This window comes from Callorhinus ursinus, unplaced genomic scaffold, assembly GCF_003265705.2.
Source record: "Callorhinus ursinus isolate GAN/ISIS: 27379988/994484 unplaced genomic scaffold, GSC_fseal_2.0 scaffold62, whole genome shotgun sequence".
NCBI lineage: Eukaryota > Metazoa > Chordata > Mammalia > Carnivora > Otariidae > Callorhinus > Callorhinus ursinus.
The window spans coordinates 2,955,303-2,977,855 of record NW_027397124.1 but is presented as its reverse complement, the minus strand read 5'-3'; the positions used below and the strand labels follow the sequence as shown (position 1 = coordinate 2,977,855).

Below are 22,553 nucleotides of genomic sequence, written 5' to 3'. Positions count from 1 at the left end.
TTCACATACTGGGAAAATTTCGTAAGACATTCATTTACCTTTTTCATGCCTCCACTAGAAGCATTCAGTCCCTTTGAAAATACTTCCAAGTACAACTTACTACATAGCTAACAGATAAGAATATCAGAATAGGTATCCCTTGCTGAGTAACTACAAAACACAAGCCAGTTAACATTACGTCTAAATTTCATTTAATAGAATGAATAACATATGAGGTAAATTTTGAGAGTTGGGGAATCTGGTCAGATACCGCAGCTAAGATTTCATCTTTCAGACTGCCTCTTTCCTTCTTTCTGTCCTTCCTTCCCATCCATCCATCTGTTCATACAAACTTGGCCTTGTTCCAGAAAAAGTTCAACATGGTTTTCTAAGAATGTATAAAAATGCAACATAATGGACTCTGAGAAACAAACCGAGGGTTCTAGAGGGGAGGGGGGTGGGGGATGGGTTAGCCTGGTGCTGGGTATTAAAGAGGGCACGTACTGCATGGAGAAGTGGGTGTTATACGCAAACAGTGAATCATGGAACACTACATCAAAAACTAATGATGTATTGGATGGTGACTAACATAACATAACAAAATAAAATAAAATAAAATGCAAGATAAATCAAAATGAAAATAGATGTGGGGCAACTGGTTGGCTCAGTCAGTTAAGCGTCCAACTCCTGATTTTGGCTCAGGTCATGACCTCAGGGTCGTGAGATTGAGCCCCGAGTCAGGCTCCATGCTCAGCGGGAAGCCTGCTTGAGATTCTCCCTCTCCCTCTGCCCTTCCCCCTGCTCATGCATTCTCTCTCTCTCTCTCTCTCTAAAATAAGTGAATAAATTTGAAAAAAATGAAAATAGATTTAGCTTTTTAAAAGTACGCATGTGTGGAAATACATATTTTATAGGAAATAAATTAGAAAGGCATAGACCAGTATGTTAACAGTGGTATTATGACAGATAAATTTTTATTTTCCAGTTCTAAATTTATGTTTTCTCTTTCAAATTTTCTATAGATATAGAATTAGAATACATTAGAATTAGACCTTAAAAAGGTATGTGTTATAGACAGGTGAAAAACATGTGGGAAAGAGAAAACAGAAAATGAAAGTTCAGGAATAGATTCCTAACTACACAAAACAGAAGCCATAATGTAGAGGCAGTTCCCAAACACTGGCTTTACACTTGCTCATGATTCTATGAAACAATCAACCCGGAGTTCCACAGCCAGTCAGATGAGGGAGCTGGATATGGCTGACCCAGGAGCCAATGTCCTTTGCTTGCCACCAGTATTTCCCCAGTGATTGAATTCTGAGAGATGTTGGTATTTCACAGAAAACAAGTGAAGGGGGATGTTCTGTGAATAAATAAGTTAGAAAATGAGGAATCTCTATTCATTTCTTTGGTGACTCACAAGGTACATTAACCAAAGTAGGGTTTTGAGAAATAATGGAGCAAAGAAATATGCATAAATGGTTTAACCAAGTGTTTCTCAAACATATTTGCATGTGGAACCCTTTTTCGGCTACTAAATACTGTTTGGGGAACTCCCCCACCACATGGCTTATATGTCAACCTTTAGAGCCTAAGTAGAGATACCACTGGAGCACAAACACAATAGAAAGCCAAATGTTACTTCAGACACTTGGTCAACATAATGGTAGGGAAGTGGGCCTGAGTGTAACAGATCATTGAATTAAATATGTTCTGTTATGGGTTTGGAGCCCAATCCTTCTGAATGGTGGAAAAGAGCCAACAGGGGCTTTGTCCCTTGGCATGCCCGAAAGACAAACCAGAAAGAGCAGTAAGCACTGAATTCATCCTTCAGCTCCAAATACCCATCACTGCTTCGTTCCCCCACCTAGCCCAACAGTGGTCAATAGCATCTCTGAAAGGCTAAGGTGCCTTGGTTTGGAGCCTGGAGCTATAAGTCAAAATAGCACATCACAAGACCAGCTAACTTTACCCTTGGTGTTATCCCCATTCTCCCCGCTTCTCAGGAAGAGAGCCTAGGCGTGCAGGCCTGGATTGTTGGCAGGGCAGGATGAGTAGAGTCTGAGGACAGAGCCATGCTGGGGTCTTCCTCATCCATTTCTCCTAGGAGGACAGCATTTATTCAAGACCCCACCTCCCAGGGATGGCAGCAAGTGGAAAGAGAGGGGGAGAAGTTAGCAAGGATGTTCACGTTCACGATCTAAATAGATCTTAACCTTGTAGGAAAACATATTTCAATTCTATTCATTGTCCTTTCACTTGTTCCATATTTATATCTTGAGTCATATTCAGACTTCATGGATGTGTATGGACAAAAATATTTTTGTATATGGACATATCATAATTAATAACCAGGGGATGTCAAGTTTTCTCTTTTTATATGAAATAAGCCAAAATAATTTTGGGGACTCAAATAGCTACAGTGGTAAATGATGTTAAAGGAGGTGCTTCGCTACTCATCTGCTAGTACTCATCATAGCAAAAGCTATGATGAGAATATAAGCAGTGCTTTATTTATTTTTATCTATTCCTCCACCCAAATTCTTCCCAAAGAAGTTGCAATTTCCATTCTCAAAGCATCACCAATGCCAACAGACAGAGAGAAAGGAGGACATACAAAAGAAGGTTTGCCCTACCCAAATAACAAACACTAAACAAGCTCCACTTATGTAATTCAGTAAGTCTCATGATGCACTCGCTCTATTACAAGATCCACGAGTTTAAATAAAACATACTTGTAAAAACTGTTACTGAAATACAAAGTCAGAGTATAATAGTTTTCTTAAATTATGAAGCTAATTGATTTTTTTTAATGCACCATTCACTTGTTCCTTGACCCTAAAAGATTTTTATTTTAGGCCTCCTGTACATTGTAAATTCATTATGACCAATCTAGTTCCCAGAAGTATTGCATCATTAGAGGTACAGAGATGGAGATTAAAAGCAAAACTGAAAGTGAACTGTGCCTTAGGCAAATTAATAATACAAGTGAAACCATTATGTAAAAATCACTGTTTGGCTGCAAGAACTTGACTATGCATTATAACAAGTATCTTGGAAAATGTTGATAGAATTCTGCATTGAAGCACAGGAATCATCTTAAACTGCAAGAAAGGGATATAGCAAATATGAACAATGGTATGGGATTAATGAATCTATCCCCTATGGTTGGCATCAAGATAGGGGAGAAGTATAATGTTTCAATCACTCAGATTGTTCTCTAGCTAAATCACATTACTTGCCTGTGGATAAACCTGAGCACATACATTTAGCTGGTATACACTTTCTTCTATACTCTCTTAGGATAGGAGTTTATAGTACTGAGCAATTAACCGCCATATTGTACACACTAAGGAATACTGTGTGCCCAGGCCTGACAACGGTGAGCTTATTAATAAATTTGCGGATCTCGAAACTGGTGAGGATTAGAAAGAGTCCTAGAGAGCAAGAAAATGGAAGGATTGGGGGGCGCCTGGGTGGCTCAGTTGGTTAAGCGACTGCCTTCGGCTCAGGTCATGATCCTGGAGTCCCGGGATCGAGTCCCGCATCGGGCTCCCTGCTCAGCAGGGAGTCTGCTTCTCCCTCTGACCCTATCCCCTCTCATGTGCTCTCTCTCTCTCTCAATCTCTCTCTCAAATAAGTAAATAAAATCTTTAAAAAAGAAAAAAAAGAAAATGGAAGGATTGGGAAAAAAACTGGGAAAAAAACAGAAGAATAAACCCAGATTTGCATCACAAATTACAAATCCCTATCCTTCCCATGTATTTATTTAATACTCTGAAAAGCTACAGAGAATCAGAGTAACTATCCCAGCCTAAAGCCTCAGACGTGGGAGAAAGATGAGTGGAAAAATATCCAAACATTAATCTCTTCTAAAGAAAACCATGGTAGAATATTCTTTCTAGTTCTTTCATTCATTAAGAATAAGACTTGAAAGTGTCCCAACTCCAGAATTGTTAGCAAGAATCTGGAGTTGAAGATGCTAGGCTCTAATCTTAGCTATGGACACTGTTTAGTCTTTTCGCCTTTATCAAGGCACCCTCACTACCCGGATTATTCCCCAAGTACAACAGGCATAGTGTCTCTTGCTGTGGGGGGTTCTGGAACTGCGAAGTAAAGGATCCAGAGGAGCTCGCTGTGAGCCTGTAAACGCGAATAACAGAAGTTCGAGGAGGCTTTCTCATCCCCTGGGAATCACAGCAAGAGAAATTCTAATCACTTATAGAAATGGTTTTCAATTATCTGCTTAAAGAAACTTCTCGTTCATTTCACTGGTCTTTGGGTTCTTACCACGGAATGACTCAACAGATAACAATCTTTTTGGAAGAGATGCAATCAAATTTAAGTGGAAAATGTCACAAAATAGGATAAGGAAATGGAGAAAAAAAAGAAACAAGTGTCAGGTTTGAGAGGAAAACAACATAGCAAGAAAGCATTATCAATTCTTATTATAAATCAAGATATTTTAAATGAGATATAAAAATTCAAGGTTTTATTTCCAGAGAAATAGTCTTAAAAATTATCACAAAATGCTATGTACTCATAAACGAATGAAATGGAATCGTGACTATTTCTTTGTGATTTTAAAAGTGATCACAAATTCAGTCTTCATGCTTATTTAATTCATCTAATAGGCTCTGCTACCTTCTAGGCAAAGATCTTAACTCAACCCTTAAAATTCACTTAGTGCCTCAAATAAGTATATGGTTTTTTCCTTTGGATCTTTCTTTACATTTCATTTATCCCACAACCATCAGTGTTTGGACTTATACAGAAAAACTAAAAACTCACTGAGTATAAATTCTTCAAATTAAAGAAAAAAAGCAAAAAGAGTGGAAAGGACAAAAAGCTCTATCTGATGAGGTTTAATCAAATGACTGCGGTCTACCTCGCCTGCTCCTGCTTCATTCGTGTCCTCTCCTCTTCTGACGTAAGGGAGTCCTGTATTTTTATTTTACCCGTTTTCTCAATCTTGTCATCTTTTCGGTGTTTGCCAAACCTGTTGATAACAAAAAATTCTAACTTGTCAATATATACAAAATGGGTTTTCATTCTTTTGTGACAAAGACATATTCACTCAATGAAATGCGACCTTCCTCAAAATGAGGGCCAAGAGGTCTCCTGCAATTCTCTGGTTTTTGCCCAATATGAATATTTTCAATCAGATGATTGGATTCATTTTGAATTAGAACTTTCTAGAGACAACCCTCTTGAAAATGGCCTCAATCCCCATTTTTCCTTTGGCGAAACAAAAATAAACAACAACTTAGCAGTTCATCCTAACTGAACAAACAATTAATAAATGTATAGGGCTGAGTGCTGAATACTTCAAAAGCTAGAGGCCAAAAAATCTGCATTAGAATGGGTTGCTCTTATGACTAAAGAATGGTAATCCACAGTTATCTACTTAATAATCTCTCCATAAACAACTATTCTTATTTTCACAGTCAGATTTATTGGAAACATTCATCATAGTTTAAAAACTGACAAACAAGGCCATGTTTGCATGGTTTGAAGTACAAAGGATAATTTACACTGTTATAACACTTTGAGCTTATTAAGTTGAAAGCTTTAAGGCATTCTCCTCAAATACTATTCTGAAATCCGATGAAAAGCAATCGCTGAATGTGGCATCTTTGCCTTCGAAATCTGTATCTGATCAAAAACAAACATGAGGAACAGACACATGATTCCAAACTGGTCCACACAAACTTTCACAGATGGCCACGGAACTGGAAGCTCTCTGCGAAAACACTAATACTCTGTTCTGGCATCCAAAATATCTCAGGAGCCTAGATTTGCTATCAATTCTTTGTCCCGCTCTGTTGCTTTCCTCTAGAAAAGACCATGTTGCCTGGAATGCATGCACTACATACATTCTCATCTTAGTGACTTAGTCACCAGATATTTCAAAAAAGAAATCTTTTATAGTTACTAAACTAAGCATTCATAAATATATAAAATATATCGAGTATTTCTTTCAAAGGACAAAATAGGGATCTAGCTTATGCTGAACAATTAATCATATTGAAAAGGAGGAGAGTTAAAAAAAAAAAAAAAGGTAGTCCAAAACTGATATAAAAGAGAAAAAAGGTATTTTAATTAATGGCCTGGCTGGTAGTATAGGTCTTTCTCCTATTAACATAAATCTGATTTCAAATACTGGTTTATACATGAAGTGTACATGGGAATATCTTACACGTTTACCAAAGTAACACTGTTTGCAAAGGGGTTTATAAATAAGGAAGGGGGAGCATTCTTAAAATGTTAAAATAGAAAAAAGTTAAAATACTACCACCACTCTTCCTTTAAAAATTATGTATATTATTAGAGAGCATTCAAAACTGCCCATAAAATTAACTTCTATAAAGCGAATCTATCCTTAAATTGTAATGGTATTTAGAAATTGGAAGATCGTTCCAACTGCAAAAAAGAACAAAAGAAAAAGAAGAAAAAAAATCCCTAAGAACTTAAGCCCAGAATCTGATAACTTCACGCAAGGGATTAAATATGCACTATACTTTTAAAACAAATACAAAGCATTAAAAATAAAAACTTTCTCTTTCCTTTATTTTTGTCAATATATCAATAATGCCTAAGAGTTAGGCATAATCACTGACTTTATAGAATGAATTAATAAATAAATGAAAGAGCAAACATAAAAAACTGATACATCTCAGTAGGAGCCAACATCTAAAACATAATGTTCATTCATTTGACAAAAATTTATTAAGCATCTACAGGGGGTTCAGGAGAGAGGACAGGGCTGGACAAATTAATCTGAGCATCATCAGCATGTAGATGGTATTTAAAGCCCCCATGAATTCCCATCCTGAAAATTCTGCAACACTGAAGCATCTGGAAATATAAAATGTATTAATTCTTACTTCAAGAAAAGTGTAAGTTCAAATCTTATGTATGATATTTACTTATAAGAGAGCTTCCTAAAGGTAAATCGTTTTAACCATTTAGTTTTTCAGTTCATAAATATCCCTCAAATGATACAATGTTACCATGTTGACCTGTTTTGTTCTGCTCTTAAAGATGTGTGCTGGTTCACATTCTAGATTACACACATTCAAACCTGTATCCTATTTAAGAAGCACCATGTCATGACACAAGATACACAGTTGACCCTTAAACAACATGGATCCACTTATACCCAGATTTTTTTTTATAAATATAGTACAGTACTGTAAATATATTTTCTCCTCATGTTTTTCTTAATAACATTCTCTTTTCTCTAGCTTACTTTACTGTAAGAATACAATATATAACACATATACAAAACATGTGTTAGTTGACTATTTATGTTATCAGTAAGGTTAATCAGTTGGCTATTAGTAGTTGAGTTTATGAGGAGTCAAAAGTTACATATGGATTTTCAACTGCACAGGAGGTTGACACCCCAATCCCTTTTTTTAAGAGTCAACTGCATATCTATCTGTACCAAAAGGTATAGTTTAATCTTAAGAGAAGATCATGTACATCATCCCTTTGAGGTAATAATATGAGGGAAAATTGAGAGTGGTTGACTTTTCCGTGTTTTAAAACAGTTTAGATATTTTTGGTCCCAAGCCTAACACTGAGTTTAATTAGCTATGTTAGCTCTTTTTTTTAATGATCTCGGCCCTACTTTGTGGAAAAAGTTTCAGTTTTAGATCTCAGTCTACCAACTTTCAACTTTCATCTGAAGTATACATGATTAAAAAGAATAAAAAAGAGTTAATCCTGACTCAGATTTAAGAACTGAATTTTTTCTCATTTGTTTGATATTAAAATTAAATTAGTGTCCTAAACTGCCCTGAATCGCCAGAATATACTGTTTTATTATTTGTAAATTTATTATCAAACTGTTACAGTATACTTGTCTTTTGAAATTAAAAATTCAAGACTGATACATTAAAAAGCAAAGAAAGCACAGATAAAATGTTTATAGGTTAGCATTTGGACATTTCCCTTAATGCCTGCTTAAGTTAATAAATTATGTGATTTCTTTAAGGCATACTATAAAAGCACAGCATATTATTTATAATTGGGGTAAAAATGAATCCCTTAGCTGTAATTTTTTGACAGAATAAAATAAAGACTGTAGGTGAAAAAAATATACCAACTGTTCTAGAGTGTAAAAAGAACATAGCTATGCCCTCATTCACTCTCATTGCCAATATATTGTAGTGTTCTCTTAATTTGTAGTTATTTAATTCTTCCTGCAAAAAGGGGTACAACTTTCAGCTACACAGGTACTTTCGAAGTCAGTTTCACAGCTGAAATCAGTGATCAACCTATGAAGACAATCATTTAATAGCAAGCTGCTTAAAACTTGGAAGATTTCAACTACATTTATTTTATTATCTTTTAAAAGCCACAGATGAATTTTGAATGGGTTGCATTCCAAAGAATGGCAAGGCTGAAAAAAATCAGGTACTAATGGTATGTCCAGGAAGCAAACCCATTTTCAGCAAAGGATCAGTTTTGGAACTGCCTTCTGACTAACCTCCCCCCACCTCCAAACATGTTCAAACGGAAAACTCCACCATCCAATGGGTGTGATGCTAGAATAGAAAGTGGTCATGGACCTACCACCCCAGGAAGAATTTGCTATTCATATCTTAGGATATATTAATGTAAGGGAATGACTTTTTAAAAACATGGACATAGGGGCACTGGGGTGACTCAGTCAGTTAAGTGTCTGACTCTTGATTTCAGCTCAGGTCATGATCTCAGGGTCCTGGGATGGAACCCCAAGATAGACGCAGCGCTCAGCAGGGAGTCTGCTTGAGATTCTCTCTTCCTTTCCCTTTGTCCCTCCCCCGTTCATGTGCTCACTTGCTCTCTCTCAAAAAACAAAAACGAAACACAAAACAAAAAAAAAATGGAGACAAAAAGAAAAATAGAAAGCTTGAGAAAAAGTTGATAGAGAAAAATTTCAGAGGTACATGAAGAAGGCACAGTGAAAAAAATGCCACCAAGCACTGAAGACTCCTTCACAAGATACAGCTGGATGAGCCCTGTCTTATCAGAGGAGAATTGATTGTAACATTTCTTAAACATATGGCTTTCTTCATAAAGAATACAGCAATGTTTTCATTCAGCTAAAGTAATCTCCAAGTAATCTGCTAAATGGGTTTCACTATGACTCGTTACAAATGAGATCATTGCTGTCTGCCAGATCGGCCATATTTATTACTATAGTAAAGAATAAAAGGCAAAACATGCACTTGTTGATAAAAGAGGAAAGAGAAAAAAAAAGAAAAACAAAGGATTGCAACAACATTCTGTTGTTTTCATATACAAAGGACTGTCATTAAAAATTTACTGGTAAGAGTTTCGTGCTATTGAACCATCATTTCAGTTTTTAAAAATTAACCTAATTCTCTCTGCAGTATAAATAATATTGAAATATCTTACTTTAATATTACTACTAAAATTAGAGACCTTCAGAAAAAATTATGCTGAGTGATATAACACACAGCATCCTACTGTAAATAAAATAAAAATATAATTGGATTTGTAATGAATGGATTTTCCTAGTATCGTATTTGAAAATGTGATATAGTAGAAGTCTTAAAAATCTTCTTCCATACTTAAAAATAGATGAACAGAATACCCAGCACCAATTAGCCTGTAATCTTTGAGGAACAATTTTTGAAAATCACTGACATGTCACCTAGAAAGTTGGTATTTGTCACTGCTAATTACCAAGATCTTCATTTCTAAGGAGGGCTTTGCTATAATACTTGCCTTACTATTCACCCTAATGAACATGTAGGTTAAGTGATACTGCTTGCCTGGGGGAAAAAAATGAAATGGCTCAAATACAAATTTAGTGTCAGTGACTAGAAGCCACCCGTCCTCCCCCAACTTCTCCACTGGAGTGGCCAACATTTAACTCAATACCCTGCCCTGCATTTTGCCCCTCATTTTTATATATTTGCAGCATCGCATGACTTAATAACTTCCTTTCTCTGGGAACTCATTCTCTCTTTCTGGAACCTTCCAGGTGCTTCTCGTAGACGCAGTTAGTATAGCCATTATGCTAACCTGTCTTTGACCACTGCCTGATGTGATAATGCTGCCATTTACCCTAAAGATGCTTGAGAGAAACCAGCTGTGCAATGAGCTGGATTCAAGATTCTGTACAGCAAAACTGAATACCTTGTCCTGTGTTATTCCTGTGTCCCAATCAAACTCTCTGAAATGCCTCAGGAACACACTGTTCACTCAAATCAAAGCAAAATCATGAGTTTTTAACACTATTCCTCTATTGTCCTTTTGTGTCATACTTTTCCTAAATGGTTTTGATCAAGTTTCTCCAGAAAATCTTTTTAATTGATTCTGGCTCAATCTTTTCACACATTCTTGGTGTCAGCATTGAGTTCTCTCAACCCATCACTCTGGTCTCTAATACAATTATGAACTTATTTTTTCAAGATTTTATTTATTTATTTGTCAGAGAGAGAGAGAAAGCACAAGCAGGAGGAGTGGCAGGCAGAGGGAAAAGCAGGCTCCCTGCTGAGCAAGGAGCCCAGTGCGGTACTCGATCCCAGGACCCTGGGATCATGACCTGAGCCGAAGGCAGACGCTTAACCGACTGAGCCACCCAGGCGTCCTCATGAACTTATTTTTGTCTTAAAGCCTTAAACTGTTCTAAATTTTAGTTGAAAAGAAATCTAGCTATATATCTTTGTAGATTATTCTATCGCACTCTTACCCATATGCACTGAAGGTATATGTGCACATTTCTGAAAATCAAAGTCTAAAGATTGGTCACCCCATTCAATGTCTGTATTTGAACAATGTCTGTATTTGTTTCTTTGAAACAAAGAAACTGAGGCCAAAGGGGTATGCAGAGCTGCCCAAAGTCACACTGCAAGCTAGGAATAGAGTTTAGGTCACCTCATAGCTAGTTTAAGAGATCTCAGTGGATCTGAACTTGGATACTCCTAGAGAAATTGAAATTCCCAGACCTATGAAGTTCACTTTGTGTAAATCCTAAGTGAAAGATATAACTGAACACCTGCTGAATGCTCTTTTGATTACTTAATTACATTTAACTAGAATTTATTGAATTTTTATTATGTACTTTATCTCATTGATTTCCACAACCAGCACGTGAGGTAGGTGTTATCATCCTCCTCTTTAGGAGAAACCTCAGGGGAATTTAATGATTTCACAGGCCATATAGCCAGGAAGTAGCAAAGCCAGACTTTAGACCTAAGACTCTTTTTACCACACCCAGCCACCTCAAAAATTTAGGGAACCAAAGACAGTCACTCTTATGCTTTTATAAACTCAGAGCAGCTGGTTAAACCATCTTTGTAGAAATAAATGAGATAAATCTTGCATTTCCGGCAGCAATGAGGTCCAAAGGACATTGTTCCCAAATGGAACCTGTCTATGAAGGCCAGGAACTTGGACTCAAGGTCAAGAACTGATCCCCAACCGTTGGAAAGGATTGTAAAAACTACCCACATACCCACTGCTAGGACACTGCCAATATTTCTAAATACAACAATACTCCACAAGTCAAAATTGTCTGTACTGATATATGCAAATTCTTCCAGGCAACAGCAGAAGCATGTCAAACTGTCCAAACCCAATCAGAGGGGAAAACAGCAAGAACTCACTGCAAGAGTGAATAACGTACTTTTAGAATAACGCACTCACAGTTTCTGGCACTATTTTTTGTGTGTGTGTGCCTCAGCCTCCATTTTATAAATAAGAAAAAAACAAGTCACTTCTAACATGTCCTTCCCATATAGATCTTATATATTTTAGTGACATTTTAAGAAATCGCTACCATGATAGCACACTGATTTGCTCAGCAGTAGATTATGGCAATGCTGGATGAATCAGGGAAGAGAAGGCTGATTATGAAAAGCAGAAAGCTCCTATTTAGGCAAAAAAAAAAAAATCGTGGTAATCAACAATGATGAGAACGGAGGCTTAGAAAGGGTACATGACAACTTGATAGTGCTTTTATAAAATGGGATGCAGTTTTAACTTGGCGGAGTTTAGCAGGGGTTCTCTTTAAAAGGAAATTCACAAACTTGAGAACCATTATTTGATTGTGTACAGTTTTCATCAGTGCTAGTCTGATTAGATTTAATAAACTAAATTTGGGTTGCTTGACATCCAGAAAAAAAAAAAAGAACTTTTTTTTATTTGAAGAAATTATAGCTTCTATTTAACCAAGCTAGAACAGCCTTTAGACATGCAGTGTATGTACCCTTAATGGACAACACACCCTTTTCAGGACTCCCATTAAGTGTCCTTTTAAGTGCACTCTTCCCCTGGTGAAGCCTGTGTTATCTAATCAAGGATGCACTGATATGCCTAGTAACCCTACACTTCAGGAGTCCTGGAGGGATATGGAACAAGGAAATATTAAAACAACAATGAAGAAATTGAACACAGCACATTATCAATGTTAATTTTACAAGAATCATTATAAATCCCAAATATCTTAAATTAACACCAAACCCAAACCCAAACCCCGCCCCCCCACACACAACCACACGATCTAGATAGACTTAAGAAAAAAAAAAAAAGGAAAACACAGTAATCCTTCAAAACATAAGATAAATACATAAATAACTCTGAAATAATATTTATAATCTATACTTAGAGCCATTCAAGGAAAATGACAGAAGATGAGTGGAAGTATATCTTAATTATGATGTTAAAGCTTTTCAGGCATCAGCTAGTTCATGGACTACATGACATATTTTCTGTAGCAAATAAATTCCCTTTGTAAAATGGGGTCAATTAGTAATTACTGTTCCATACAAGATTTTTATAAGGCTTGATACACTTTTTTTTTTCAACATATACCCACACAGGTAATCAAACCACACAAACCCCATAACACCAAACGTGCAGATGCAAATAATATGCAGAGTATATTTTTTTGTTTCCCCTGTACCTACACTGACTTTATAATAAATGATATATATATGTAACATATAAAATACACACACACACACCTAAACATAATAAAAACAACACATAATTCTGATTTTTTTCTAAATGCTTAATTTGGCATTGAAATCAGTCCTGTCCACTTACAATGATTTTGCAAGTGCCTTTCACACAACTACTTCTCTGGACCCTTTCTTTACTACTATACTCCTAATTCTTGCACTGTTCATTTTAATGCATTATTGTTTCATAATACAATACTCCAAATTGCAAATTACATTTGGCTTAAGAAGTGATTATGAAAAATACTATCACTGCTGCCTTCGCTCGAATAACTCTGATAATAATGAGAGATTGATTGAGCTCTAAGCAGCCCAAGTGATGAGAAGGGTCAATTTGAACATTTCTATTAAGCTTCTTTTGTTAAATCCAACACTTTGCCAGGTCAGAGGCAAATAATCATACCCTCCATCTGGTTACCATGGTTTTCCTTTTCCTAAAGCATCAGAACAATTTAGTAAGTGGTACTGCCCCAAAGGCAGTCCCCATAAGAAATGCTAATGAGACCTAAGTCAAAAAACACATCTATTCAAAAGGGCACTTGAAAAAAAGAAAAAGTAAAAGCTAGAAAGATATTTACTCTACACCTTTTTTTCTATTAGGACAAAGAATCAGGAGTATTTAGTACCAGAGATAATCCTAATAATTTCTGTTCCCATCTGCCTGATACTCAAATTGGCATCCACATTGTAAATGCTTCTGCGGCAATGCAAACACATGCACAATTAGGAATATCTTTTTTGAGTTGGAAATATTCACACTCCATTAAGCATGCACTGCAAGCCAAATTCCAAGTTCTCACTACTGATAGGAGGTATTTAGTTACGGGTGTATGTTCTATACTTCTATTGTTTACAGACCAAAGGGAAGTGACAACAACAGAAAATACGATCACTGACGACTGGGGGAGGAGAGGGGCAGAGACCTTTTGTATAGCTCCTGGAAACTTTGAAAGATTAAAACTTCCCCAAAGATCTCATTATCTGTAAAGTTAAGGTGTCAGTCAGCACTTTCTTCTGTTGATGAGAGGAAACAATTTCTGTTGATTCACATTTCTTAGAGAACGCTCTCTACAGAGTAAATTAAGAGGCACCGACTTTCATTTTTTATCTTTTGCATATTTGGATTTAATAGAGAGCTGACACATTTGATAAGGCCCAACAGAGGGCTCTGCGGGGCATGAGCTGGAGGTCCCCCTAACTCTGGGAGCAAAGAAGAGCAAGCAGAATCCTGCAGAGGCCGCTGGCTGCCCAGGCCTCCCTGAATCACCGCATCCTCTCAAGGAACGACGGCCTCGGGGTCCCATAGTTGGGTAAAGTCAGTGTTCCTGCAGCACGCCTCGGGCCTGGCGAGTTCCCCACATCCAGAAGAGGACCAGGTGACACAGGGAAAAGGGCCCCTCTCCAGAAAAGCTCCTTTCCTCTTCCGCGCTGTGATTCCCTCCACTGGGGGGACACACAGCACTGCCTCGGTGTTATGACTCAACTGTGGCTCAGACGCAGCTGGTGAGTACGATCTGAAATCTTGGGATGGCTCCGGGGCTCGAGTGACAAGGCCTCAGAGTATGGAGACATGTTTACTGTCTCATCTCCAATCAGCACAGCCCCCACGGAACAGGGAACATGAAATGTGACAAATGGCAAACCACCACATTTTTCCTTATTTGACGAAATAGTTCAACAAGTGTTTAAATATAGAACTTGTTGATTTGTGCACTGGCCTGGAATTCCTCTCACCCCAGCTTATTTCTGTCTCCTCAGCACTGTCTCGTCGGCATGGCCTGCTGTGTGGTCTCAGGATCCACCGACTCCCTGGCAGGCGCAAGCCAAAAAGCAGAGCTCGGCAAGAGTGCCCCTGTTTGTCCAAGAAACCGTCCTGGAACCAGAGCCGATACCACGGATATCAGTTTAAATTCTCAAGTCTCCCCAGTTACGGTTGCTTTTACGGGAGATCATTACGCTGCTTTTCCTTGGCTGAAGTTTGAAACTGTCTGGCCAAAACGAGTATGTATAATCATGGGGTATTAGCAAATGTCACTTTATTGAGGATAGTATATAATATATAGAGAGACACTTCTACCCCAAAGGATAGAAATAACCCATACATCCTTTTAAGCAAAAGCACCCAGAATATCTATCTAGAAACTAATAAACTAATGCAGGAATAAGTAATCTAAGGGAAGAAAAGCCTGTGAGAAAAGAACTTAAATAACACGAGCTGACAGATGCACAGCACCTTGCAATTCCAAAAAGCCTTCATCCATATTCTTTCATTTAGTTTTTAGAAGAACATGAGAAGGAGATGTGTGAACAGGAACTCGAGGCTGAGGGGTGGCAGGGCTGGGTTGGGAAGACAGAGCTTCAAATCCACATCCCCGATTCTTTCTGCCACAGAATCCTCTTCTCCCCCTTAGACTGACCTCAGGCTCTTTGAATGCCTCTTAGGTTCCTCATGTTATTTTATATGCTGGCAGTTCATGAAGTAAAATCTTTTATTTATGACACTGAAATCATATTAAAAATAAACTTTAAGAAAGATCCTTATGTAAGCATCTTCGACAGTCAAACACCAGATAGACTGCAACATACTTGAAATTTTCAGTGTAATTTTAACTCTTAAGCATCCACCCAAATGCACAGGGCAGGGTTCCTCCACACAGAATAATAACTGAAATGAGCTGCTCACAGGGATCCAAGGACAATCTGACATAAGACACAGCAGCATTTGGGTAGCTTGTCTGAAGATCAACAACTCAAGTACATGTCACAGAGCAGTTGGGACTGGGCAGGGGCAATGTTTTTCCAACCTTGACATTCTTGAAATTTTGGTCCAGACAATCCCGTGCAGTGGGGGGCGGGGGGTGGGGGACTCTCTTGTGCATCATAGGATGTTCAGCAGTATCTGTGGCCTCTAACCATCCCTGCTGCTAGCATCCCTCCCTGTGGATGACAACCAAGTAAGTCATCAGACACTGCCAGAAGTCTAGGGAACAAAACCCTGGGGGTTGAGGACCACTGGGCTAGGGTTTCAGATAAACAACGAAGTTCAATGAGACATCTTCATTATTTACAAAGAATAAGAAGAGGACTCACAGGAGAGTAAAAGGTATATCCTCACCCCACAATGCCCCATTTATTTCAGGACTACTTCCTAAACACTAAAGAAAGAAGTCTCCTTTTACTGAGATGGTTAAGGTTGCGTGTAGATGACCCTCTAAGTCCCAGAAAGCATGATCTAGCATGGCGTAACCCAAGAATACATTTGGGGAATGTATCCATAAAAACCAGTTAGGTTAAAAAGGCACTGAGGTCAGTATAATCAACATTAGGACAATGATTAAGAGTTTGTATTCCAAAATCAGAAAGACACAGGTTATTTGATGTATGACAATCGGCACTATTAGAGTAGCAAAGATAAATGCAATCATGTTTTAAAACATGTAGCACCCTGTAGGCAGAAATCACCACTCAATAAATAATAGATATGATTTTCTAACAAAAATATCTATATATTCCTTCCTTCCTCCATGTCTACGTAGCTCCTCTAGGCTAAGTTGGGAAGATTATGACCATTTCAAGTGGTAGATATAATAAGGGTTTCCTGCATTTGTGGCCCACTCCCTGTCTTTCTGGTTCAGCCTACATGATCGGGCCAGTCAAGGTTGGTCTTGGCCAGCACAGTAGAAGGAGGGTGAAGAGCAGCCCAGTGCTATAAAGCTGCTGCGGTTTCAGAGGCCTGAGACCACCTGCCTTCAGAAACAGTGACTCGGAAAGGTAGTTCCCAGGAGTAGACCCTCCACAGCAGGTGCTGCTGAGATCCATCCACTCTCCTTGTCCTCCTCAGAAATGGAACTCTGATTTGGCAGGGACAGGAAATGTGCCTACTTGAGATAAAACTACTTTCCCCAGCCTCCTTTGAGAACGGGAACAGAAGACAGCAGAAGACAGTTATGAGCACAGATGCTGGAGGCGGATTTCTGGGCCAAAATCCCAGCTTTGCCTTACTAGCTATGTGACGCACCGCCGCGCAACTCACTCTGCTTGGACAACTCGTGTTAACTTCTCTGAGCCCCAATTTCCTCTTCAGTAAAATGCAACCACCCTCACAGGTTTATATGGAGAATTAAATGAATTATACATGCACTCTGCATTGACACCAATAAGCTCTCAATAAATATTAACTATTTTATCATTATTGTTATTGTTAAATTCTGGCTCATAGAAATTGATATGGGACTTCTGGGAATGATCCGTAGAAAGGGGACCGATCCCACTGAAAGTTCCCTTTCCCCCTTCCTCCTTCCTCTTGCTTAGAATTCTGACAAGATGGCTAGAGCTGTAACCGTGAAGTGACCACCAGGGTAGAAATACATGTGTAAGGCACTCGTGTTCATTGTGACATTATTCGCACAAGCTAAAAGATGGATGCAAACTAAGGGTCTGTCGATGGATGAATGGATAAGCAAAATGCGAGAGATACACAGAGTGGAATATTATTCAGCCTTAAAAAGGAAGGAAATCCTGTCATATGCTACAACATAGATCTGGAGAACATTATGCTAAGAGAAATCAGCCAGTGACATAAATACCTAATGATTCCCCTTATATGAAGTATCTAGAATAGTCAAATTCAGAGAGACAGAAAACAGAATGGTGGTTGTTACGGGTGGGAGAGGGGGAAAAGGGTTTGGTGTTTAAAGGACACAGAGCTTCAGTTGTGTGAGATGAAAAAGAGTTCTGGGGGCGGATGGTAGTGACAGTCACACAGCAATGTGAATGCTAATGCCCCTGAACGGGTACACTTCAAAATGGTTAAGATGGTAAACATTACGGCTATTTTACCACAATTAAAAAAATAAAGAAAAATGTAGTAAGGATGGCTGAATAAATAGAAGGGGGTGACGCTGCTGACACTCTGGGCCCAGCATTCAAGCCTTGGACTGCCTATCTCCAGACGTCTTTTAAATTAGAGACAAATAAGCCTTGTTTCATTTAAACGACAGTTCCTTGGGTCTGTGCTGCAACCAAAACAATTTGTCACAGATAAAGTCATGGAGATAAGAAGGCAAGAAAGAGAGTTTCCTTTCATATATTTGCTTTCCAAACAGAAAAGGAAAATACATTCTTCGCAGCATCTTTGTAAGTGATCCCACCCTCCCATCAATACCTCACTATTTAGTCCCACTGTTCCCAGAAACTAATTTGCTCTTCAAGATGTCACCCTCAAGGTCAACCCCGGGTGGCCAACAGGTGGCAGGACGGAGCCAGCAGCCTTTGAAGAGTATAAGAGCAGAATTAATGGAAACAACTAAAAATAACCACCCACAGGAAGCCTCATCTCTTTAGGCCAACGCTGCAATTCCAGCTGAAAGACTTTCAGTATGAAATCTAAAAGAAAACAACCTTCCATGAGTCAGAAATGATTTTCACTTTCTCCTCACTGTTTCTGATGCTATTTGGATATGCTACAGTTGGTGACTAGAGACTCCTTTACACACTTTCTATTACCTTGGCTGCTAGTAAGTGTTTCTCTCTAACTTAGATGGCTGCCTGTCGGCCGCATGTATACCCAGAACAGAGGACACTTCTAAGTGAAAAGGGGTTTTCCCATGGCTGACCAGACTACCTGGAAATAGTATGAAAATTCTGCTTTAGTGAATTACCTAACTTCCATCTCACACAAAAAAGATGACATTCAAAGGAATTTTGCCAGACTCCATCGAGAGGGGTCTGCTCTAAGAGTAAGAGCACAGAATTTTGACAGTAAAGACCTGTATGTATAAAACTATATTTAAATGTGGGAACTTTCCAAAAAAGAGTTCCACAGGGAAAACGTTATATACATTTTTTTTTCTATTTGTTCAGGAAAATTGAGAAGGCAGATCTAAAATCTTAGTAATAAACTCTCTAAAGACTGTAATGGTATCTATGACCAAACAACAGCTAACCAGTTTTCTACTTTTTAAAAAATACTTAGTTTATAATATTTTATTATTGAAAAATATAAAAGAAATCAAAATCGTGTCACAGCAGAAAGTACACATAATTCTATACTTTCATGGAAAATATATTCCCAGAAAGAAATCTAGTTGAAATGTTTTTCAATGCAACAATGACTATAAAGGGCATAATATACAGAATGATTCATGATATTAAAAATGCCTGTAAAAAATAATAAGTTTTTGAAAAATGATGCAGATAGGCAGAGAGCACAGCTAGGAATCCTTCAGGAAAGGCAACAAACTAAAATAATGGGCACATGCTCAATATACCAATTTCAATAGTTTACATAAAGCACTAATAGTTTGAATATATCCCGAACTATATATATTCCCTTGGATAGAACATAAAAGATGAACAGTGTTGCCTTAAAACACAAAGATATCTGTAAATGGTAAATCAGTTTGTTCTTTTTTTTTTTTAGAAGCCACGGGAATGGAAGCACTCATGAATCTTGAGAAAATAGGTCCTGGGAAACAGAGTCTGAGAATGTATGCACGTATAGAGTGAGGACTCCTGCTTATGTGTTATAATGGTTAAATGTCACAATTAAAAAAAAAAAGGGCTTTCAAAAAAGGTAATTTTAAAGTTGGCACTGTGAGGAACCAAGCTATTTATTTGACCTAAGTACTTTTATTGTTTTGTAAACATGAGAGAAAACTGGAACTAAGGTCCTATTATAATTTTGAGCAGCTGATGTCATCAGGATCCATACTCACTCTGGTCACATGCTCAGCAGTAACACACCCGCCAACACATAGGAGGAAAGACAAAACGGAGAGAGGAATGAGAAATTCTCTCACCAGGGAAGGAAGAACTGATCCCACAGTCAACAAAACCAATCATTAAATTTGTTTCTCTTCCAAGTTATATTTTGGTAACAATTTACTTAAAAAAATTAATCCCTCACTAATTTCTGTAATTCTTTGTGAAGATCTGCAACTGGGATTAATACGTCACTTAAAATGTTATTTCTATTGCTCAAAAATATAGAAATCTGGCACAAGTTTCTGTGTTTGTGTAGAGTGTTGGAAAAAAAGAGTTTGCTTCTTACAACAGGAATGAATGTATTACATCTCTAACTTGGAACAAGCATTAGCGTCAAGAGATTCTGTGTGCACTGGCATCCTACAGAAACACCAAATAGGCGATGTAAAACGGGTAACCATTCAAAACTGATCTACAGATGTTAGTAATTCCTGTGCAGCCAGGGCCATGAGTCTGTCTGACTTCTCGGCAGAAACACTGTTGACCACATCCTTCTAATTAATAAAAGACACACTCTTGCCTCGGCTTTAATGATCATAATCTTCTGGTTTTCTATCTGCAACAGCCTTTCCTCAGTCACCAAAATCTCCCACCACCCCACTCCCCACCCTAAGCTGCCCCCCAATATTTAAAGAGTCCCTGGAACTCTGGCCTTTACCTGCTCCTCCTCCCCTTCACACACGGGTCCCAGACAACCCTTCCACAAGTGCCACGGCTTCCACGGCTTCAAATGTCCTGACTTCCAGGTCTCTACAGCTGCTCCCGCTCATCTGCCCCCTGCTGATCTCCGCTGGGGTGTCACGGACAAGCACTAGTCTGAGTCAACAGGTCACATTTCCTCCAAATAGGACTTTCCTCCAGGGTTTTCTCGTCAGTGTAACCACTCTCAATCTAGTTTCTCAGGCCAAAACTGGAGGAATTATTTCTTACTCTTTTTTCTCTCTCTGATTTTTTACATCAAATCACCAAGTCCCCTAGATTCCTCCTGAGAAATACATATCTTATCTCTGTCCCCATGGCCACCCCCATGGCTGGCCATGATTTTTACATCAGCTGCCCGGCAGAGTTCCTGGCCCGTCCTCTGGGCCAGCTCCCTAGTTCACTCCACACACCGTCGCTACAGTCCTCTTTTAATTTTCTACAAAATGTAAATGTATCAAGTCATTCTCTTGAATGGCCTCATTCTTCTTAGCATCAGGTCCAAACTGTATCATGAGTCCTTTATGAGGCCACCCGCCTCCCTAACAGCTCATTCCCCACCCCCACCCACTGCAAACCTACAGGATTTCCACCACCTAAATAGTATTTTTCAATTGTGTGTTGCAACCTGTTAAAGATTCAAAATCGATTTGGTAGGACTCACCTAGCATTTTCAAAAAAGTGAGTTACAGCATAGTAACAGTGACATCAAGAGCAGCTAACATTTACAGTGCTTTCTTTCTTTGTACCCGGAGGGGTTCTGCGGTGCCTGGGATACATTACCTCATTTTAGCTTCCAAACAACAGGGTGAGGCAGGTACCATTATTATCCATACTTTATGAGTGGGAAAAGTAAAGCACAAGGAAGTTCATTAACTTGCTCCAAACGCAAGGCTGGGGAGTATGCAGCTGGGATTTGGATCCAGGTGATCTAACCTCAGAGTCTAGGCTCATTCACCACTCAGCTGCCTCTCAGCAAATACACCAGAGCACAGCACAGGGAGGAAGGGCCAGTATTACTCTGTGAAATGTTTGTTTTAGTGACTTGTGTGGGTAGGTCCATGGGCTTGCAAGGCAAACAATATTTCTTACTGAGGATCATTATTAAGAGTCTGACTCCCACCGATGCAAAATACTCCTCTCCCCAAAAGCCCCTTGAAAAAGAGAAAACATCTTTTGGATCTCAGTTTTAATGCCGTCTTCTGGGGGGAGGTGATTCTGAGTTCTAGTGTGGGCCGGGCGCACTTGCTCTGAGTTCCTCCACCTCCTCCAAAGGGCCACTGTAGTGGGGCCTGTCTTCGCTAAGTTACACCCGAATCCCAGGCCCCTAGTATGGGGCCCAGGAGACAGTAGCCCCCAACGAACACCTGTTGAATGCACACACAAATGGTTTTACCTCAAAATTACTAAGAAATCCTATACACTCCATAACCAGCCTTGAAAAAACTCCACTTGCTCACCATTAGAAACAGTGTTTGCCAGGTGAGTAGTAAACTGCTCTGAAGTCACTGCACTGCCCCCGAGGCATGTGGCTGCACGTTCTCCTGTGCTTGCCTCAGAGTCTATGCCACCCCAGCTGGCAGGGTGAGACAATGGATATGGTAGGAGAATGAAGCCGTTCCCCGGAGCAGTGATCAGGGCCAGGAGCCCACACCCAGCCCCCACCAGGAAAATGGCCCTTCCTGCCAGAAGTACCCATCGAGGAAATGCAAGGCATCAGGCTACACTTCACAGGCTGCAGACTTCCTGGGCTCCAGATCACTCTCACCAGCCAATTTGCAAAGGAGCAGTGAAAGTTAACCTTGAATAGGATACTTATCATTAAGTACTGAAATATGATTGCTCTTAAGGAGATTTACTGCTCATTTGCAAATATACGTACCTGAATGTTGAGATGCAGCAAACCAAATTCGTTTGAGGGCAATTGCCTTTCCTCCAGTGTGGCTAGGACAACTCAGGTGTGCAGCAGACAACGTCCTGCATAAATGCTTTGCCACTGTGCTCTAAGCATCTGCCTGTTGCTATGTTCTAGAAGGTTCATCAAGGGAAAATGCCCATCCTGTTGGAATACCTGTCTTAAAGTGGGTCCAAAGTTTACTTTCCTAAAACTTCCAGAATCAACCT

General features: G+C 38.9%; 1 protein-coding gene across 8 annotated transcripts in view; it reads right to left on the bottom strand.

Annotated features, from left to right (window-relative positions):
* Positions 1-22,553, bottom strand: part of PARD3 (par-3 family cell polarity regulator) — a 644,288-nt gene that overhangs the window by 160,010 nt on the left and 461,725 nt on the right. For 5 of the 8 annotated variants that reach the window (XM_073885517.1, XM_073885518.1, XM_073885519.1 and 2 more), the window contains one exon: positions 4,868-4,978. The exons of the other annotated variants lie outside the window; for them this stretch is intronic. In XM_073885517.1, coding sequence (XP_073741618.1) covers positions 4,868-4,978 — 111 coding nt within the window. The remainder of the gene's footprint in view (positions 1-4,867; positions 4,979-22,553) is intronic. 8 annotated transcript variants of the gene reach the window in all.